Raw genomic sequence first — 16,082 nt, forward strand, 5'->3', positions numbered from 1 at the left:
ATCTATCGTCGCCGATCCGAAGGCAAAGGCGTTTCAGAGGAAATCTCTCATCGTGAATAAACCAGCATATGCATGGACCATAGATTACACGACAGCAAATAGTACAGATAAGCTAAAGTCCACCATCCCTACCTCCTCCCGCTGCTCAGAATCTTCGCAACGCGCTTGTACTCCTCGCAGCTGGGCACCTCCTCCGCCTCTATCGCCTTCACCTTCTCCCAGTCCGTGCCGATCCCGAACAGCCCAATCTCCCGCTCTTTCCGCCGCTCCTTGAGGTCCACGCTCCGCTGGCACTGCGCGTACACCTCCTTCACCCACGAGTTCTCGACGTTGCTCTCGAACCGCCGCAGTGCAGGACCGCGCGCGTGATCCTCCGGCGCGCGCCGCACGTCCAGCCCGTCCTTCGCGAGCTCGACGCCGATGAGAGGGTGCCCTGCGAACTCGCCCGGGTTCACGTGGTACTTGACGCCCAGCGTCGGCGTCGTGCGCTCGACGCTGTACCTGTGCGAGCCCTGGAAGCTGTAGTGCGGGTCCGCGACCGGCGGTGTCGAGAACCAGGACGGAATTGCGGAGAGAAGGGAGAACGCGAAGAGGACAATGATAGGAAGGAGCTGGATGAAGAGCGAGCGCGGTGCCTCGTCCGCGGCGGCTGCACGTCTCCGCTGCCCACCCATATTGACGTGCGTCGTGCGAAAGCCGCCGGGGCCGAAAGTGGTGGTGAAGACTGGGAAGCGTAAGGAGAAGGAGGGATGAAAAGGGCTTCGAGTGCTTACCTGGTCCGCCACCAAAACCAGGGCCAAAGGGGCTTCCGCCACCTCCGCCACCGAAGAACATGTTGAAGAGGTCTTCTGGGCTCATTTCACCGTCAAACGAGTTGAAGCCTTGTGTCCTGAAGCCCGTTGAGGCTGACCGTGAAGGCATGCCGCTGGACCGGCTCTCAGGGTCAGCTCCGCTACGGTCATATATTGACCGCTTGTCGGGGTCTGGGAGGGGAGTGAGATGACGTTCTCCATCGTCTAAGTGTTGAACATACCTGAGAGGACCTGAAAGGCCTTGGATACCACTGCGCATGTAATGAGTACACCGTGGGTCTATCACGCCAGCAAACGCACTTTTGAACGCCTCGTCCGCCCCAGGTGCACCATTCTTGTCCGGATGTAATGCCAGCGCGAGCTGCAATTCGTGAGTCCCTCTTCGTCGCGTACCAAACTCGACGACGCACCTTCCGATATGCCTTCTTAATCTCGGCCTCCTCGCAGTCCTTCTTGATCGCGAGAATCTCGTAGTACTCGGTGACCTTGCACGCGCGCACGCGCTTCACCACCTTGTGCTGCTCCTCCGTGTACTCGCGCTTCTCGCCGCCCATGCCACCCGCAGTCCCATTGCTGCTCCCGCCCCCATTCGCCGTCGCGCTGGATGACGCAGACGCATGCCGATGCTTCGCGCCCCCTGCCGACGGGTGCGTCTCCGCACCTGTTGCTGACGTCGAGGGCTCGGGTGCGCTGTCCGCTCCTGCCGCAGCCGCCTCGTTGATCGAGGCCAGGAATTTCGCGGCCGCGGGCGTCTCATAAAGTGATATGGACTTTTGGGCGAACTTGCGCGCGGCGGAGAAGTTCCCTGCGTCGCGGTGCTTCTGCGCAATTTGCAGGCACCGCAGCGCTTCGTCCTTGTTGCCCTCCATCGTGGGTTCCGGGGGCGAGGAGGAAGGAGAGATTGTGGTGGGAGGAGGGGATTGGTGGTCAAGAGCAAACGTGGATGCACATAGGATCTTTTGTGGCGTTGCGCACACCGGCCCGGTGCGCCGTTAGACGCTCATGTCAGCTTGCAAGCTAACCAGCACCTTTGCTTTTCCTTCTACTCAGACGACTGGCAGCGGCTAATAATCATCAAATCTTATACGTTCTCTGACCTGCAACAAAGAACGAATAAGATTTGAAGATTATTACCCAGAATGCCTATCCTATCCGCACCGAAGCCGCCAGTCGACGATTCGGACGACCTGCGCAAGTTCAGAGAAGCTTGGAAGGCAGAAGTACAACGACGACGAGGGCACGGTCATCACCCCTCGACCGACTCCACTGCACATGACACCGTCGACAATGTTCAGGACGGTCAAGATGACTCGGAATGCCTCCCCTCCACCAGCACCGGCACTCCGGACGCCGCCCCCCGCATACGAGGCAAAGTACCCACTGTCCATCCCACCTCCACCAGCACCGTCCACTTGAACCCCAAGCTTACTGCCGCTCTCGACGTCTACCGGCGCGCTGTCCAGTGCGAGCAGAGGGGAGCTCTCGACGATGCGCTCACGCTCTACCGGCAAGCGTTCCGGATGGAGCCCAACATCGACCGCCTGTACCAGAGGGAGGAGATGATTCTCACCATGCTCGAGCCTCCACCCGCACCCCCTTCCGCGGACGAGACGCTAGCGGGACAGTTGCAGAAGGGACTCGTGCCGCAACCAGCGGTGCAGGTGCAGGGCGTCGTGACTGGTACACTGGCGAGCGTGATCGCGGAGTTCCCCCACGATGTATCCTTCCAGCCAGAGGACGAGACGCAGGGCGTCCCACTCAACATGCTTCCCGACGAAATCCTTGTTCACATACTTCTGATGGTGGACGTGACCACGCTGGAGCGGTTCGCCACTGTCAGTCAGAAGACGCGGTTGCTGACTCTGGATTCTGGGATATGGAGGTGCGTAGCGTGAGCCTCTACGCAGTCAGCTGATGCCAACGAAACGCAGAGCACTTGTAGTCTCAACGTACCAGCCACCCCAGGTCCCCTCAATGGAAGCATTGACATCCGTCGTCGCGAGCTTCCAGTCGGACTACCGAAGGTTATACATTGAGCACCCGCGAGTGCGGCTGGATGGCGTCTACATAGCTGTCTGTCATTACGTGTGAGCACCCGACTGCGATGTTAGAACGCGGTATACTGATCGTTCGCAGTCGGCAGGGCCTCAGCGAGAACCACTGGGTGAACATCAGCCACCTCATCACCTACAACCGCTTCCTGTATGTCCCTTCGTCCCCCAGTCCAGCATCCCCTCTCATCGAAATCTCAGCCGCTTCTTCCCCAACGGTGATGTCCTCACGCTGCTCGCGAACGAGGAACATGCGCCGAAGGATATCATCCCGCAATTGAAGCCAGAGCTTAGGATGCAGGTCGGTCCGCTGCAGCTTTTCTCAGCCTCACCCGCTCACCGCTCTGTAGGGCCTTCTCCGCGGGCACTGGCGCATAGTCGGCGACACCGTCGAGCTCACCAACCTCATGGATGCCAGCGGACGCTACGAGCCGCGACGCCCCCGCCGGGGCTCGCACGCGCAACATAACGTCACGCAGTATACCTACGCACCCCATTCAACGCACTCGCACGCCTCCCACTCGGCGCACTCGCATGCCTCCCACTCAGCGCACTCGCATGCCTCTCACAACACCTCCGAGCCCCCTCGGCCGCGCTACGCCTTCACTATGGACCTCCAGCTCCGCTCCCGGCCGCTTGGGCGTTGGAACAAGCTCGAGATGGCCTCGTACAACGTGATGAATTTGGAGACCGGGGACATCTCGCCCGTGGCGCTGAAGAACGAGCGCCCGTTCTGGTTCTCCAAGGTCAAGTCGTACGCGAGCTGAGGTGTGGCAAAGTGTGTCATCTGTCGATACGGGCGGAATCTACATGCTAGACCTTGCAGATTATCTCACTATAGTAGTGTCTTCTCCATCCGTCATGCTACCGCCTCGCCTCCAGGCATACTACGTGCAGTTGTACGGGCTAGCGACGCGATGCGCAGACTATAGATGTGAATCAGCGGTGCGCTCACATGCAAAAGCACACCGATTTCGAGCGTGGCCACCGTGAAGGAAACAATCAATCGGCATCACTGTTGGAATCTTGCAGCACTTCATCCTCTTCGCCGTTGTCGCTGATGACCACAAGGCCTTCATCCTCGCCCTCGTCATCAAACACTTTGTATCGCTGATTGGGGTCGACAGGTAACACCTTGTGCTCGATGTATGTCTCGATCTTCGGAGGGCCGGCTTTCGGGCGATTCGGCAGCTGGATGCGCGTGAAGGGCTCGCCCTTCTGCACGAAGTCGACGATGGAGCCATCTGGAGCAGCAAAGGTGTCGCAGGAGTATGGCTTCTTCTTGCTGGCCGTCTTGTCGTAGTGCTGGCCTTCCTCGAGCGAGACGAGGCGCTGTGGGTACCAGGAGTCGGACACGTCGTAGATCTTGAGCTTGTCGGGCCTGTGCTTAGGCTGCTTCGTCTTGTTGTCGAGAAATTGCCAGCAGACCATCCAACCGGTCCATAGACGCATGTGATATCTGCGACCTGGGATGGGAATATACCTGATGGAGGGATCCTTTGGGTCGGGGGCGCAATGACGAGTGAGTTGGAAGGCCGGCCCAAAGCCAAACGGAAGGTCTTCAGCCATTGCTTTCGGAGATGGCCGACGTCGCGGAACCGTCAAACTTCTTCCCACGAAAGCTGGGGTGCGACGCCCACTACCACTCGTCCCAGACTAGCTACACCCGGGTAGCAGGTAATGAGATGCAGGTCAGTACATACTTTACTTACCTATATACCCACGGACAATCCGGATGCAAGTTCACTACCTATGCATTCCTTCCTTATAGGGTACAATACACGGACCCACAAAACGGACCCATACGGTCCCACATACTTACATAAGCTTCCGTATATCTTCACTTTCCGATCGGCCGCTCTCCTCAGTCGCTCTCACTACGTAGACCGAGCACTGAGGTGAGCTGCCCGAACCGCTCCTTATTTACCGTTTACTTACTCTCTCTCAGCTTATTGTTGCCTCACTAGGTGAATATAGTTGCTCTCACTACGTAGACCGAGCACTGAGCTTATCGTTGCCTCACTAGCTCGATATCCGTGCTCTCCCGAAGGTCTCTGATTCTCACAGCAGGGACTGGTTCGAGTCTACGTCAAAGTTGACCCGACGCGTTTGCTTATGTAAGCTTGGCGAGTTACTCGCTTTGCTTAGGTAAGCCTCGCGCTGGGGGACCCTCGGCGGCGGCCGAAGGTCGCCGCCGCCTCCCTCCTGCCGTAGGCAGGTGCAAAGAGCTAGTACGATCGGAAAAAGTCGAGAAAAAGGATTGAGGAAAAAGGAGGTGAGACGAAGGCCGAAAAGGGCGGGGCGGGCCGCAATTCGCCGGGTGGCGCGCAGTTCGAGGACCGGAGAGGGAAAGGGCACGGCGACGAAGTCGCGAGCAGTCCGTCAACGGAGGGTGCCCGGAGGCGAGGCCCTGAGGCCGTGAGCATGAGGCGTGATTAGACTTGAGTAAACACATGTTCAAACTCGACAAAGGTTGACAGAGGTTGACTGTCTGCGGGCAGTCATCCTTACTTACATGGTCGTTCTATTGTACGTTATCTCATCTTAGCTTCATTGCAATGGATTAGACTCTGCCTTCGGAGACATCGTCCTTGTACTCAATCCGACAAGTAATATAATGCGGTCATAGCGGGAGATCCCTCATTTGAAACAACACCATATTCCCGAAGCAACCGTACTTCTGCACACGCCAAGCTCCCAGTTGAATGTGAGCGAACTATCCCAGTAGAATTCAGGCAGGGCAGATCTGGCTAGTTTCAGCAAAATCACATGGAAACATTAGCAAGTACGTACCATGCAGGTAATGATCCAGGGGTCGTTGTCGCTGTCGACGGCTTCTTTGAGCCGATCCACAAATTCCTCATCACTGGCACAGGCCAAAATATCTTCCTTGCGCTTCGACGAGGCCGCGAAGATCAACCAGGTCTCCTCATCGTTGATCATGATCTTTTTGAGGCCGTTATCTAGACATATACCCATCGATCTTTGAAGATCATCCAGGTAGGCGTTGAGGGTTGCCTCCTTTGTCCCTTTTTGTGCCCTCTGCTCAACATAAGATGCGTAGATCTTGGAAGGGTCCAAGATGTAGCCAAGCAGGTAGATGGGATCAGCCGCCTTGCAGTTGACATTGGGAGCTGCATCTCTCCATATTATAAGGGTGTGCTCATGCCACCGCGATGCAGAAGTGGGGGTAGTTGGATTCGTTGCGACAGTCGCATGCATAACTCTGGAGTCGTCCTCCTCCCCAGGCTGAGGTCCATCTTCGAAGTGAACGTTCAATCGCGACGTCCTCTTCGAAACCGTGTTCTCGGACATGGTGGGTATCGATGAGTGATCAACGTGCAGCAGATACAGCTTAATTGTGGCCGCCTTTGAGTGAAGATGGACGTCGAGGTCAAGAGGCCGGTCGAGTACCGAGGAAACAGCGAGCCTTATAACTGCGGCGTGACCGGGGTTTGCCGAGACACTGATCACCACTTTTTTATATAGATGAGCCGGTCAGAACCTTGGAGAAGTCAGATGGAAGGGGTACGTGAGATACAACGGAACCAGTTAACAGCGAAGCGTATTATTTTTGGGTTATAACCCGCGCTTTTGTCGCCCAAAAGGATTCTAAACTGGCCACGAAAGCGAGCGCACGGTCGAGATCCAATCCGAAGCAGCGTGTGGGTACTACAGAAAGTCCGTCAGCTCTTCCATTACCGAAGTCTGGACCAACATCAAAGAACAGAGTCGAACCGGGAGGAAGGAATAAAGAATCTCCGAAGCTCAATCTCAACCTCACGGCCAAACTCACCTGCCACGACATCGCGCCCGCGCTCCAGCCCGCGGCCTTCGCCGTCTGCAGGCACTCCGCGAGCGTCTCGGGCGCGATGTACCCGTTGTTGGCGTCGCCCGAGGTCGCGGGCTTCCCGATGACGAGCTTGTCCGCGTCGACGCCGTTGGCGATGATCTCGAACAGGGCGGACTCGGGCCAGGTGGAGGAGGAAGTGTTGAGGAGGGAGTCGCAGGTGGTGTATTCGGTGGTGCCCTCTGGAAGGGAATTAGCGAAGGCTAGGGCGAAGGGAAAGCAGAAAGGGTGAAGAGGCGAGGAAGAAGGGGCAGAAGAAAGGAACAAGAACATGGAGACGGAAGAAAAGAAGCAGACGCACGGTTGTAGAACTGGATATTGTACCAGTCGATGAGGTCGCCGACCTTCTCGTTGACGGCGAGGTAGCCTCCGCCGCCCCACTTGGAAGGGCTGAACCAGGGTGCGACGGCTATGATGGGTAAGTACAAGTGATGTTAGAAGTCGCCAGGAGAAGACTCACGCGCATGAGTGATAATGTAGTCGCCGGCAGGCAGGTCCGAGCGCAGCTGCGTCGTAAAGTCGATGAGCCAGTTCTCGCCGGAGCCGTCACCCTTGTCGAAGGCACCGAAGTCCTGTAGGTAGTTTCGCGACGTCAGAAGGTCAATTCTCTGATGGCGATGGACAAACAAACCTCGTAATCCACGTCCACACCGTCGAGACCGTACTCCTTGACCCAGGAAGAGATGTTCTGGGCGGTGGCGACGGGGTCGGCGCCAGTAGTGGTGGGCACGTCGGTAGCACCAAAGACGGCGACAATCAGCTTGATGCCTGCGTCAGCGTACTCAGACTTGATGGTGGTGCGCTCGTCGGCGGTGAGGGAGGTCCATTCATAGGCCTGGAAGGGGAGGCGATCAGTAAACACATGTAAAGAAGCTACAGTACGAGAAGAAATGCACCTTGTCCCATGCGCCGGCGAGAAGGAGGAAGGACATCGCGCTGGAGAAGTTGCGTCAGCGCCTAGGCATCTGGGGTAGGTTTCCAAGTACTGACTAGACGTCGAAGCCCTACGAAGATGTGAGTAGGGAGTGACGCGCGAAGGACCAGAGTGCTTACCTTGATCTCGTCTACAGCTGGGGGACCAGCAGAGGGGGTCGCCGTCGTGTCTCCATACACAACAAAACGAGGAGCTGCAGGGGCAGCACGACCCAGGATATCGCGCGCACGCTGACTGAGGCCGTCAAGCGGCGCAGCGCGGGCGCATGCAAAGGAAAGAGCGGCAGCAGCAAAAGTAGTAAGGAACGAAACCATAATGAAAGTGAAGGCTGCGAAGGAGAGTATACCTTGGCCTGAGGGAGATCAGGGCGTCCTTCATACCTTCTTATATACAGTCGCCAGAGCCAGAGGAAGGGAAGGGTTCCGGATATAGCAGTGCGGGCGGAGACAGTACACATGCCGGGTCTGTTGTTGGGAAAGGGGGGCGCGACGGGCGCGCAGCTCGATATGTTCGACGCTTGCTTCTTGTCAAACGACGGGCGGGCCAGCATGGGTAATCGATACTTGTCTACGGTCGATAAGGCACGGTGCTATAGAGGGTAAGTAGAGTCTATGGAAGGACTGGGTGTGAAGTTGCGGTGGGGATCACGAGACCGACCTTCTATCGTCGTGAGCATGGATTCCTGCGCAGCACAGCGGTAGATGGCCTGTTCCGGTCTACGGCGGGTGAGCTGAGGCTGGGGCCTTGAACGATGGGAAGGACATACCTGGTTATAGAGCGTGCTACGTCGGCCGCTATCGAGAGCAGAGAGCAGATAAGACAGAAATACGCCGGGAGATAAAATCGAACGTGAGCGCAAACACTATGAGCACGCGGAGCCACCGGGTCCCCTGCGTCCGCCTGCAGAGGCTTCTGAGAAGAGAATGAATGGACCGCACAGTGAATGCATGGTAACCGGGCAAAATTGACAGGACGCCCGAGGAGATCTCGATGAGGGCTTCGCCTTGTGATATTGTCAAAATAGGGGAAAGAGGCTTTCCGTGAGCGGTCCGTCGGGAGATGCATTTTACAGCCATAGTATACTGAAAGCCATGGCTTCGACATGGTTACTGTACTTCAGCGCAGTGTTTCTCCACTCAGTTCAGAGGTCGCCGTTGATATGACCAAACAGCACGAACAAGCTGAGCAAGGAGTCGCACTTCCGAGCCCACGAAGGTCTTGCATGAGTGCCGAACTCGTCAACCGTCATAGCCTAGAGGAAGAACACAAAAAACCTCCGCGGAAACATAATGATACGGTACGAGGAGGATGGACGTGACGCGTGACAGCTACAACCCTGTCCTCGTACTTTCATCCCAGTTCGTCTCTCGCCATCGAATTGCCGCTTCACCGTGCGGAGGCAAGGATCGGGAATCCGCCGGTGTCAGAGTCCCTCGCCTATCATACCCCAGCATCTCTGTTGTAACGACCAAAGGCTTGAAGGCGCTCGAGTCGCCCCGCGGCACTCGCACCGGCGGATCCTCTCGCTCCTCGTTTATTCTTCCTTTATTCCGCAGCCACCGTCCGATAATTCCTCTGTTTCCTTGCCTTTCATCTCCACAACATGGTCTCGCTTAGCTTTTCATCCGCCAAGAGCTCCAAGTCCAATCTCAGCTCCGCGTCTCAAACCAGCCTCAACCACGTCCCGCAATCGCCTTTATCATCGTCCTCGAGCCTCGCGTCATCGTCCAAGCTATCGCTCGACCAGGCGGATGAGGGTGAGCGGCGTCCGCGATGCAACGCGCGCCGATGGCTCATCGCGGGATCTTGCAGAGAATATCACCATAACCGCCGGGCCGCCGCTGTCGAAGAAGATGGAGGGAAAGCAGAAGAGTCAAGAGTGCGTTCGCCACTTCCAAAGTATATACCGCCACTGACTCTCGCCCTCGCAGTGACAACGAGCTCCGGACACTTGCCATATCCACGAACATGACGGAAATGTCGTACTCCATATCCGACATTCAGACGAGGATCTTTGGTGCGTGGCGGTGTGTCTTGCCAGCGCACATCGTCTCACATGCATTCCAGAAATTCAGGAGCTGCGCCACAAGTCACAGTCCTCGGGAGATACAGCAGGAACGACGAGCGTCATCGACCAGTCCCTCATGAGCCTCGACGAACGTCTGGAAGCACTCGCCCAGGGCATGAAGGCCATCAACGAATCTGTGGAACCCCTCACACACCTCACCCCCACGGCCGACCAAGATGGCGAGAACAGCGAGCTGGCGGCGCTGCTACGCAAGCACGCTGCCCTCGTGGCCGAATGGGAAGCCGTGCAAGATGAAAGCGAAGTGCTTAGGGAGGAGCTCAAGGAGGACAAATGGCTCACCGTCTTCCGGACCGTCACTGATCAGGCGGACGGTATGATGTCGAGTTTGGAGAAGGCCGTCAATCGATGTCAGGTGTGTGGCGTGGCATGAGGTGACACGCTCTTTGGCTGACTCTGTGTGCAGGAATTCATATGGCAAGTGCACAAATTTGGAGTCGATGATCCGTTGTCGCGGTCAACAGTCTCGCTCGACGCAAGTGTTCGGAGTGACAAGGCGCCGGTTATCAATATGGATGTCTTCACGCAGCTACAAGAATCTTTTGAGGCAAAGAAGAAGTGCGTGTAATACCTTACGTGACTGTCTGATTTATGCTAATAACTATGCAGGCACTACATGCCGGCGACGTCCAAGGTCCTATCAATCATCGACAAGGGCGTTCGCGACCGCGTCACGAAGAATGGCGAGACATTGCGACGACATGCAGAGTCTGCACAACGATGGAAGAACTTGCGCGAACGCATCCAAAGAACGGACTCTGAAATGGAGTCCGTGCGCAAGATACTTACGGGCGAAGGAACGGAAAGCGAAGGCGGCTCTAGCGCATCGGGTGCGTCGCGGAACGGATACCTCGGGACGCCGCCAAGTCGAAACAAGGCTCCTATATCCCGGTCCATCTCCCCGCTGCGCAAGTTCGCGAAGAAGATTACGGGCTCGCAACGCTCTCCAAATACCCCCGTCACGCCGCTGAACATCAAGAGCACGCGCGTGCCGTCTTCGGAACCGATGAGCAAGCGCAAGTCTCTGTTCAATGCGCTGCGGCCTAGCCAGCCGACTACGCCCGTCACCCCTGACCGGCCGGGGCATAAGCATACGCAGAGCCTAACGCCAGAGTCCTCGCCTAATCGCCATGCGAGGGACCTCTCGGCCAGAGACATCACGACCGTCAAGGCTCGGCAGACCCCGCAGAAGGAGAAGGGCCCCGCGAAGATACCATGGAACAGCTCCACGAAGGTCGAAACCCCGTCGTCCACAATCAAGCAATCTCCAGCGAGGAGAACACCTTCGGCGGCGGGCTACTATGCAGATATCCCGATACCCCCCATTCCTCCCATTGGTCCCGGCACGCCGTACAGACGAAGTTTATCGCGGACTTCGATGGCGTCGTCGAGGCCGTGGTCTCCTCTTACTTCCTCTACGACGACGCAGTCGTCGAATCCCCAGAGTCCGGGTAAATCGCATGTTTTCAGGCCTCCTTCGAGGGCGAAGACGCCGAGTCAGACACCTTCGCGGATTACTACGCAGACACCGCGACCAAGGCCAAAGACCCCAAGTCAGATACCGAAGCCCGCTGCGAACCGTTCGCCGGGTGGCACGTCTGACTGGGGAGACGACGACTATGTTTCGCTGAAGAACCGGTCGTATTCTCCGGCGTTCTCTATGTCCGCGACCAGTGGCGTTTCTGCCGGTGGTCTATCTTCGTACCCACCGCGGCCTCCGAGTCGCTCCATGATCCCCATTCCGAGCGTGCAGCTCTCCACTCCCTCAAGACCTGGGTCCGCGATGTCGCGCCCGGGTACGTCGATGTCTGCATACGGCGACAGCCCGAGCGGCGGTTCGACTTTCCGCACGTCTGCCATGCGCGCGCAGACCCCGGAGAACCTCTTGCGCTCGCGCGCGCAGCAGGTGCCCGTGTACCAGGGCTCTGTCCGTGCGGGCCGCCCCTCGCTGGGCAACCTCCCACCCTCCAGCTTCCGCCGCGACGCGTCAACGGCTCGCGCGCCCTCGCGCCCGGGCTCGCGACAGGGCGCCAACACGCCCGGCGCGGACCAGCTGCCGATGCACGAGTACGTGCCGACGAGCACGAAGGACCCGCTGGACCTCGAGGTCGCGAACATCGTGAACTCGATCGCGCACGGGCTGCTGGTGGAGCGCGTGGATCCGCCGCTGAAGAAGGCGCCGAAGGAGGGGGAGGAGATCAAGGCGCAGTACGCGTTCTCGAATGCGCTGGGGCGGAAGGTCGTGACGTGCCGCTTGACGACGCTGGTGCGACCGGGGAAGGTGTCGGGCCCGACAACGACGAAGAAGGTGATGGTGCGCGTGGGGGGAGGTGAGCTGTTTGGTGTTGCTGTGCGAGGAAGGGGTACTGATTTGGGTTGCGCTTGTAGGCTGGCAGGATCTGAATCTGTACATGTTGAATCGCCAGGCGGGCATGTAAGCGCTTCACCCCTATTGCCGAGGGAGCTTTACGTGGGTGGGCGCCGCGTCGTGAAGGGCCCCCTCGTGCGCGAACGACTCGCCATACCGGAGGACTCGTTGTGTTTGGACTACTATAGTACGTACGAGGGTGCTCGCGCCGAGGAGGCCCTGCGTATCGCTTGCGAAGGAAGAGGAGACCTTTGGGACGATTGGACCGCCCCTGCCGACGATGGTCGTCTACCTCAATGCGGGGTATCGTCCGCTCATGGGAAGTTTACTTGACCCTCTCTCTCAGTTGTATTTTGCACCCCATGTCCGCTCATTATCGTGCTTTCGTACGTATGGATCCCCTTCATCATGGATACAGTACTATGCAGTAATCTAGGCAGTCTGTTCGTCTTGATCGATTATCATCGGGTCAATGGGTCGGTGTTTATAGGGTCGATTACAGTGCAGAGGAGCGCGTCCGGTTCCGGTGAGTGTTCGAGAGGTGCGGAGTCGATATATCACTTGGTTCCGGCCTGGCATGACTGGGGTTGCTTGAGCGTCGAGGCCTGCTCGGCGGTGTGCGAGACCGAGAGAGGCGATTCGAAACGGTAGCCGAGGCCGGCCTAATTTGGGGCCCCGCCCTCTGCGCCTGTCCGCCCGTAAAATTCCGTCAATTGTGCAGGGCTCCGCGCCCCGAGACGTATATAAGAGGCGCACAATGAAGCGGGGAAGGTAGCAACACCCGTTGACTTCTCGTTCGTTCATTCAACACATCTACGCTTCGCGAAGGAAGCGCGTCTATATCTGCGAAGCTATCTATTTGCCTTCCGCGAAGCATCCACAATCACATCTACATCTACTATGTCTGCGATCTCGTCCACCGTCTCGCCCCCGACCTCGCCAAAGAGGAGCCCGGGGCGCCTGCACCTGCGCGCGCCGCTGCAGAAGCTGGCGCGGCGCGTGTCGCACCTGGATTTCCACCGGCACCGGAGGGAGGAGTCGGACGAGCAGCAGCCGGAGCACAAGCGATCGGCGTCGGCGCCGTATATTGAACCCGTGTCGCCGGCGCCCGTGGCGGTCGCGCCGAGCCTGAAGGTGTCGGAAGAGAGGAGGAGTCTGGAGTCGGAGAGCAGCAGCAGCGGTGGCGAGGACAAGGTGTCCGCGCCGGTCCCTGTGCTGGTTTCGGAAGAGGAAGGGGATGAGGCGAGGTTGCGGCCGGTCCTCCATGAGTTTGAGTATGGCGAGGAGGGTGCGTGTTGTGATGTTTGTTGGTCGATCAAATATTGATATTGTTTGCAGCATCGACAAGAACGATCCCTGACTACAACTCGAGTCGCTACGAACAGCAGCACGACGCTCTTCCGGCAGAGGAATACGACGAAGAGGATGGGAAGGAGGAGCTGGAAGAGGCGATGCCAAATGATGTGGAGGGCGCCCACACGGTGCAGGCCGAGGACCGCGTCGAGGAGGCGATAGCGGAAAGAACTGACGCGGACGCACCGACACCCGCAATCCTCACAGAAGAGGAGGGCGTAGGCTCGACACCAGAACCAGTTCTTCATGACGTCGAGCGCGCAGAGGAAGGTGCGTGTTGGGATGTTTTTCCGATCGACCGAGTGCTGACATTGTTTCCAGCGTCGGCGCAATCAGTCCCTGTCGGCGAGTCAGATTGCGAAGAGCCTCAGGTTAACTCGCCCCCGGTCGAGGAGCATCGTGGAGATGAGGGGGAAGCGGCAGTCGAGCTTGATCGGGAGGTCCTCCAGGAGGAAGTTCAACAAGAGCCGATCGATGGATTCGAGGTGCTCGCTGGGGCGGCAGTGGTCGAGGTGGTCGAGGAGAGGCCAGAGGGGACTCTTGAAGCTGCGGAGAAAGTTGAGGAGGAGAAGGTCATCGGCAACGGCGAGGAGGAGAGGCAACTCGCTACGGACAAGTCCGCGAACATGTCGGCTGATCCGGCCCGAGTCGAAGAGCACGAGGAAATGCCGGATACAGCAGGTGCGCGCATCGTCCGCTTCTTGCTTCCTCCGCTCATCTCAGCTTCAGCTCTCATTTCTTCTCCCTGGCCAATCCCTCCTCAGGAGTCTCTGGCAACCCAAGAACAGCCGCCCGCCTCTGTTGAAGTTACTCCAGCCGACGCAGAGCTTCCAGCGGTAGCAGAAGAGATATCGCACGCGCCTGAAGTCGATCTCGAGGAGGAAACACGCGAACAACCGGCAGAAGACGCGATTGCAACTTTCGAAGTAATACCGGAACCCGCTCCCGTCATGGAAGCCAAGACCCCATCCCCTGTTCCTGACGCGCCAGTTATCGAGCCAGAAGTTCCCGATCCCTTTATTGTCGACGACCCCGAGGAGCCTGCGGACGAGCCTGAGCAACACGCCACGCCCTTAGCCGCCGACGATGTCCCCCTCTCTGAGGCCGCGCCACCTGCTGACGCCCCGCAGCCGCCATCATCCTCCGAAAGCGATCAGGATGAAGAGGAGGCGCCGGACCTTTACCTCCCAGAACTCGTCCTGCCGACGATGTTCCTCCCGATCCCCAACGTGCGCGACCTCCTGCCCTCTGTTGACTTCTCTTCCTGGTATTCATTCGCACGCATGTACATTACTACGGACAGGCAGACCCACTGACCACGCTCTTGAACAAATATATCTATCCGCCCGACAAGCGCCCCGCGCGCGACCTTTCTGGCGATTGGCATAAGGCGGACTTTCATACCCTTGTTGTGAGTGCGAGCGCGTGAGAGACGAGTGAACGAATTGAGAAAAAGCGTTAGATGACGAATAGTTGGCGCGCGCTGGCGAGGATGGCTCGCGACCGCCTTGTCGCCGCCGACCCCGAGGACCTGACCCTTGTTCTAGGCGTAAGTCTTATGAGTGCTGCCGCCTCATAGCATCTACCTAACGCTTGCGCTAGCTCTGGTACCTACGCCTCTCTGCCCTCGCGCGCCTGCGCCTCTTCAATCAGACCGCGGCCGAATGCACCAACCTCTTCAACGTCCTCGATGCCGTCGACCCGCCCTCTGCCCGGGCGTGGCTCATGGACCGCATCCTCCCCTTCGAACTCGAGGTCATGCGCGCGCGCCTCCGCTACTGGGCCGGCGACCCCATGGGCTACACCGACGCCCTCGCCGGCCTGCTCAACAAGTGCAAGGTCAAGGCGCGGCTGACCTCCCGCCGCGACGAGGCCTCAATCGAGATGTGGAAGGAGCGCGGCGCGCGCATCGCGCTGATCCTGGCGTCGCAGATGGTCGAGACGAAGGACTTCACGGCGGCGACGCGGTTGCTGGAGCCGCTGGCGAAGTCGGCGCCCTTAAGGTCGGCGGTAGGCAGGATATATCTGCAGGCGGGCGATCTCGCGGCCGCGGGGAGGCATTTTAGGGCCGTCGCGGATGATGAGGAGGCGGACGAGGCGCAGAAGGAGACAAATGAGGCAGTGATGGCGGCAGCAAAGGGAGAGTGGGCGAAGGCGGACGAGGTGCTGAGGGGCCTGCTCGAGAGGGAGCAGGACAACTACAGCGTGCGTTATCTGAAGTGATAGGAGGAGCGGTCGATGCTGACAGACGGATAGGCTATCAACAACCTCGCGGTCGCGATGCTTGCGCAGGGCAAGCTGAAAGACGTACGTCTGCGCCTTTCCGTTCCTCTGCATGTACTCAGTATGTCCAGGCTATCGCCGTGTTGGAGAAAGCTCTGCATGCCGCGCCAGCGACGATTGCGGTGGCGGAGCCGTTCTTGTTCAATCTCTGTAAGATGCACTTCTCCTAGTATCCCGCAAGTGGCTAATCATCGCCTCCTTCAGCCACCCTTTACGAACTCCGATCGGCCAGCGCGGTCAACAACAAGCGCGAGCTACTCATAACAGTAGCGCGCTTCAGCGGAGATGGCTTGCGTACCACCTGTCTGAAGATGCCCACATCGTAGGAGCTTGAAGCACCTGTAA

At 58.3% G+C, this 16,082-nt stretch overlaps 9 protein-coding genes across 9 annotated transcripts; 4 read left to right on the forward strand and 5 right to left on the reverse strand.

The window, feature by feature from the left end:
* Positions 1-7: 7 nt before the first annotated feature.
* On the reverse strand, positions 8-1,758 carry SCHCODRAFT_02619374 (DnaJ-domain-containing protein). Its single transcript, XM_003033362.2, has 5 exons — positions 1,223-1,758; positions 1,113-1,173; positions 1,034-1,063; positions 774-983; positions 8-724 (listed from the first exon to the last, which is right to left on the reverse strand). Exons 1-5 carry the CDS (start codon positions 1,679-1,681, stop codon positions 129-131), a joined length of 1,356 nt encoding a protein of 451 aa, XP_003033408.1. The 5' UTR covers positions 1,682-1,758; the 3' UTR covers positions 8-128.
* A 69-nt stretch (positions 1,759-1,827) lies between these two features.
* On the forward strand, positions 1,828-3,892 carry SCHCODRAFT_02573005 (uncharacterized protein). Its single transcript, XM_003032799.2, has 6 exons — positions 1,828-2,694; positions 2,744-2,899; positions 2,949-3,014; positions 3,065-3,164; positions 3,214-3,333; positions 3,445-3,892. Exons 1-6 carry the CDS (start codon positions 1,952-1,954, stop codon positions 3,628-3,630), a joined length of 1,371 nt encoding a protein of 456 aa, XP_003032845.1. The 5' UTR covers positions 1,828-1,951; the 3' UTR covers positions 3,631-3,892.
* Positions 3,866-4,375, reverse strand: SCHCODRAFT_02479502 (uncharacterized protein; the record flags this gene model as incomplete). Its single annotated transcript, XM_050342772.1, has 1 exon — positions 3,866-4,375. A coding segment is annotated over one exon (510 nt), but the record flags the coding sequence as incomplete, so codon positions are not given.
* Positions 4,376-5,478: 1,103 nt separating this feature from the next.
* SCHCODRAFT_02619382 (uncharacterized protein) lies at positions 5,479-6,257 on the reverse strand. The gene is made up of 2 exons (XM_003033363.2): positions 5,657-6,257; positions 5,479-5,609 (listed from the first exon to the last, which is right to left on the reverse strand). The coding sequence occupies exons 1-2, from the start codon at positions 6,176-6,178 to the stop codon at positions 5,595-5,597; spliced, it is 537 nt and encodes a 178-aa protein (XP_003033409.1). The 5' UTR covers positions 6,179-6,257; the 3' UTR covers positions 5,479-5,594.
* A 278-nt stretch (positions 6,258-6,535) lies between these two features.
* Positions 6,536-7,961, reverse strand: SCHCODRAFT_0234329 (glycoside hydrolase family 18 protein; the record flags this gene model as incomplete). The annotated part of the gene is made up of 8 exons (XM_003033364.1): positions 6,536-6,571; positions 6,660-6,895; positions 7,015-7,122; positions 7,174-7,285; positions 7,345-7,548; positions 7,610-7,649; positions 7,704-7,717; positions 7,767-7,961. 8 exons carry the CDS (start codon positions 7,959-7,961, stop codon positions 6,536-6,538), a joined length of 945 nt encoding a protein of 314 aa, XP_003033410.1.
* SCHCODRAFT_02619387 (uncharacterized protein) lies at positions 7,801-8,820 on the reverse strand. The gene is made up of 2 exons (XM_050344931.1): positions 8,414-8,820; positions 7,801-8,363 (listed from the first exon to the last, which is right to left on the reverse strand). The coding sequence occupies exons 1-2, from the start codon at positions 8,749-8,751 to the stop codon at positions 8,237-8,239; spliced, it is 465 nt and encodes a 154-aa protein (XP_050201208.1). The 5' UTR covers positions 8,752-8,820; the 3' UTR covers positions 7,801-8,236.
* A 171-nt stretch (positions 8,821-8,991) lies between these two features.
* Positions 8,992-12,584, forward strand: SCHCODRAFT_02619391 (uncharacterized protein). The gene is made up of 7 exons (XM_050344932.1): positions 8,992-9,404; positions 9,460-9,526; positions 9,579-9,664; positions 9,715-10,088; positions 10,140-10,291; positions 10,343-12,063; positions 12,122-12,584. Exons 1-7 carry the CDS (start codon positions 9,251-9,253, stop codon positions 12,169-12,171), a joined length of 2,604 nt encoding a protein of 867 aa, XP_050201209.1. The 5' UTR covers positions 8,992-9,250; the 3' UTR covers positions 12,172-12,584.
* A 796-nt stretch (positions 12,585-13,380) lies between these two features.
* On the forward strand, positions 13,381-14,943 carry SCHCODRAFT_01284785 (uncharacterized protein). Its single transcript, XM_050341377.1, has 4 exons — positions 13,381-13,724; positions 13,776-14,135; positions 14,184-14,865; positions 14,917-14,943. The coding sequence occupies exons 1-3, from the start codon at positions 13,553-13,555 to the stop codon at positions 14,768-14,770; spliced, it is 1,119 nt and encodes a 372-aa protein (XP_050201210.1). The 5' UTR covers positions 13,381-13,552; the 3' UTR covers positions 14,771-14,865; positions 14,917-14,943.
* On the forward strand, positions 14,917-16,063 carry SCHCODRAFT_01088086 (uncharacterized protein; the record flags this gene model as incomplete). Its single annotated transcript, XM_003032801.2, has 5 exons — positions 14,917-15,003; positions 15,057-15,659; positions 15,711-15,761; positions 15,809-15,887; positions 15,942-16,063. The coding sequence occupies 5 exons, from the start codon at positions 14,917-14,919 to the stop codon at positions 16,061-16,063; spliced, it is 942 nt and encodes a 313-aa protein (XP_003032847.1).
* Between the last annotated feature and the right edge of the window lie 19 nt (positions 16,064-16,082).

The sequence above is a fragment of the Schizophyllum commune genome (genome assembly GCF_000143185.2).
Source record: "Schizophyllum commune H4-8 unplaced genomic scaffold SCHCOscaffold_4, whole genome shotgun sequence".
Lineage (NCBI taxonomy): Eukaryota > Fungi > Basidiomycota > Agaricomycetes > Agaricales > Schizophyllaceae > Schizophyllum > Schizophyllum commune.